Source organism: Ceratina calcarata, unplaced genomic scaffold (assembly GCF_001652005.2).
Source record: "Ceratina calcarata isolate Rehan_Ccalc_2016 unplaced genomic scaffold, ASM165200v1 scaffold386.2, whole genome shotgun sequence".
NCBI classification, from domain to species: Eukaryota; Metazoa; Arthropoda; class Insecta; order Hymenoptera; family Apidae; genus Ceratina; species Ceratina calcarata.
In genome coordinates, this window is record NW_017161882.1 from 1 (window position 1) to 1,733 (window position 1,733).

The 1,733-nt window shown below is 36.4% G+C and overlaps 2 protein-coding genes across 3 annotated transcripts in view; both read left to right on the forward strand.

Moving 5' to 3' along the window:
* Positions 1 to 3: 3 nt before the first annotated feature.
* On the forward strand, positions 4 to 1,042 carry LOC108625985 (zinc finger protein 239-like; the record flags this gene model as incomplete). Its single annotated transcript, XM_018026373.2, has 1 exon — positions 4 to 1,042. A coding segment is annotated over one exon (927 nt), but the record flags the coding sequence as incomplete, so codon positions are not given.
* A 208-nt stretch (positions 1,043 to 1,250) lies between these two features.
* Positions 1,251 to 1,733, forward strand: part of LOC108625986 (short-chain-enoyl-CoA hydratase) — a 2,301-nt gene continuing 1,818 nt past the window's right edge. Inside the window, exon 1 of one of the 2 annotated variants that reach the window (XM_018026374.2) lies at positions 1,251 to 1,720. In XM_018026374.2, the coding sequence (XP_017881863.1) occupies positions 1,606 to 1,720 (115 nt within the window). In that variant the 5' untranslated portion in view covers positions 1,251 to 1,605. The remainder of the gene's footprint in view (positions 1,721 to 1,733) is intronic. The other variant, XM_026814408.1, reaches the window with a different exon arrangement.

The following is a 1,733-nucleotide window of genomic DNA, read 5'->3' on the forward strand; positions in this document are numbered from 1 at the left end:
TTATTCAAGCATCTGCAGAACGTGCATAATGAGAAATGCACGAAGTGTGGAAAAATCTGTACTTGCGACGAGAAAGAGAAAATTCAGCAGAAGCCGAACAAAAAATCGTATCGATGCGATAAATGCGACAAGTCTTTCGAAAACGAACTGAAATTGCAGAAACATCTAAGAATTCACGAGCGCGCTAAAGAACAGCAAGACGTAAATTTCAAAAGGTTTTTATGCCACATCTGTAGTAAAACCTTTCGACAAAATACAGGCCTTATGTTTCACATGCGAACACATACCGGATACAAGCCTCACGTTTGCAAATATTGCGGAAGAGGATTTACGTCGAATTCCAATTGCATTAATCACGAAAGGACTCATACCGGCGACAGGCCGTTCGTTTGCCATTTCTGTAGTGCAGCATTTGCCAAATCTTGTACTCTTAAAGCGCACATCACGACACACACTGGGGAGGCGAATTATCACTGTAAAACTTGCGGTAAATCGTTTCGGAGATTGAAGTACTTAAAGGAGCACGAGTTCACTCACACAGGAGAGAAGCCGTACGCTTGTAAAATCTGCGGCACTGCGTACAGCCACTCCGGTAGTTTATTCGTACATGAGAAAAAATGCAAAGCACAGTACAATACTTACCAACCTAACTCGACGCCGAACGCGCAAAGTTATTGTAATTCGGAAACATCGTCCCCAAACGTGACTCCTCTCATCACGGGCTTACCACAAACACATTTGAATAATATTAATGTATTGAACACGGAAAGCAGCAAGACTTATATCGATAATGTACAGAGATTAAATTCTCAGAATATCTCTAATGTAAATCCGATCAATGCGCCTGATTTACACACAAATTCGAATGCGGATATCCCCGATGTCTCTTTAGCTGTTAAGAACTTTGCTCTCATTGGGCAAATGTTTTAATCTTAGAACGTAGAATTAAAATGTTTCTGTGATAAACTTTCATTTCGCGAATATGTTCCGATTTCACGTGAAAGAAATATATCTCGCGTTAATGAAACGAAATAATGATAATTACGTGCGGATGTTTTTCTACCGCACCTTTTGACCTTATTTTATATATTTTATATACTGGAAATGACGAGTCGATTAATTTGGCAATTTTATTTTATACGTTAACTGTTTAATTAATCATGTCAAGATAATTGTAACTGTATTATACTTGGTTAATGGGGCATTTTAATTTTAAACCGATTTATTTCTTTATAATGAAAGTAATAAATAATTAAGTTTAAAGTAATAAACGTTCTTGAAATTTTGCATGTTAAGCAGATAATTGAATTTGGTTCAAGTAGAAATATTCGCGCTCGAAACCAGAGAAGAATTCGGTCAAGGATCGCGAAATAAAAATGTTCAGATTCATTTCCACTTACTTATTAATGAAAATTAAATCAGGTATTTTCCTTATCTCCAGACGCTTACACAAATGATTTTGGGGTTGCACATGGCATCATCTAGCGTGCAATCCCAAAATCGTTCGTTTAGTATCAATGCTTGCTTTCACTATCAGAAACCAAGAGCTTGTGATTGTTTTAAACGATTGTATAAATTGACTGTGATTTTACTACAAAGGTGAAAATGCTTTTTTTAAAAAGATTGTCCAGAGTAGTCAACCCACGTTCCAAATGTTACTTAAAGAGATGTTTAACCTCTAAATCATCTGAAAACGTAGAATGCGAGATAGAGGAGAAGGGTAATTATATTAT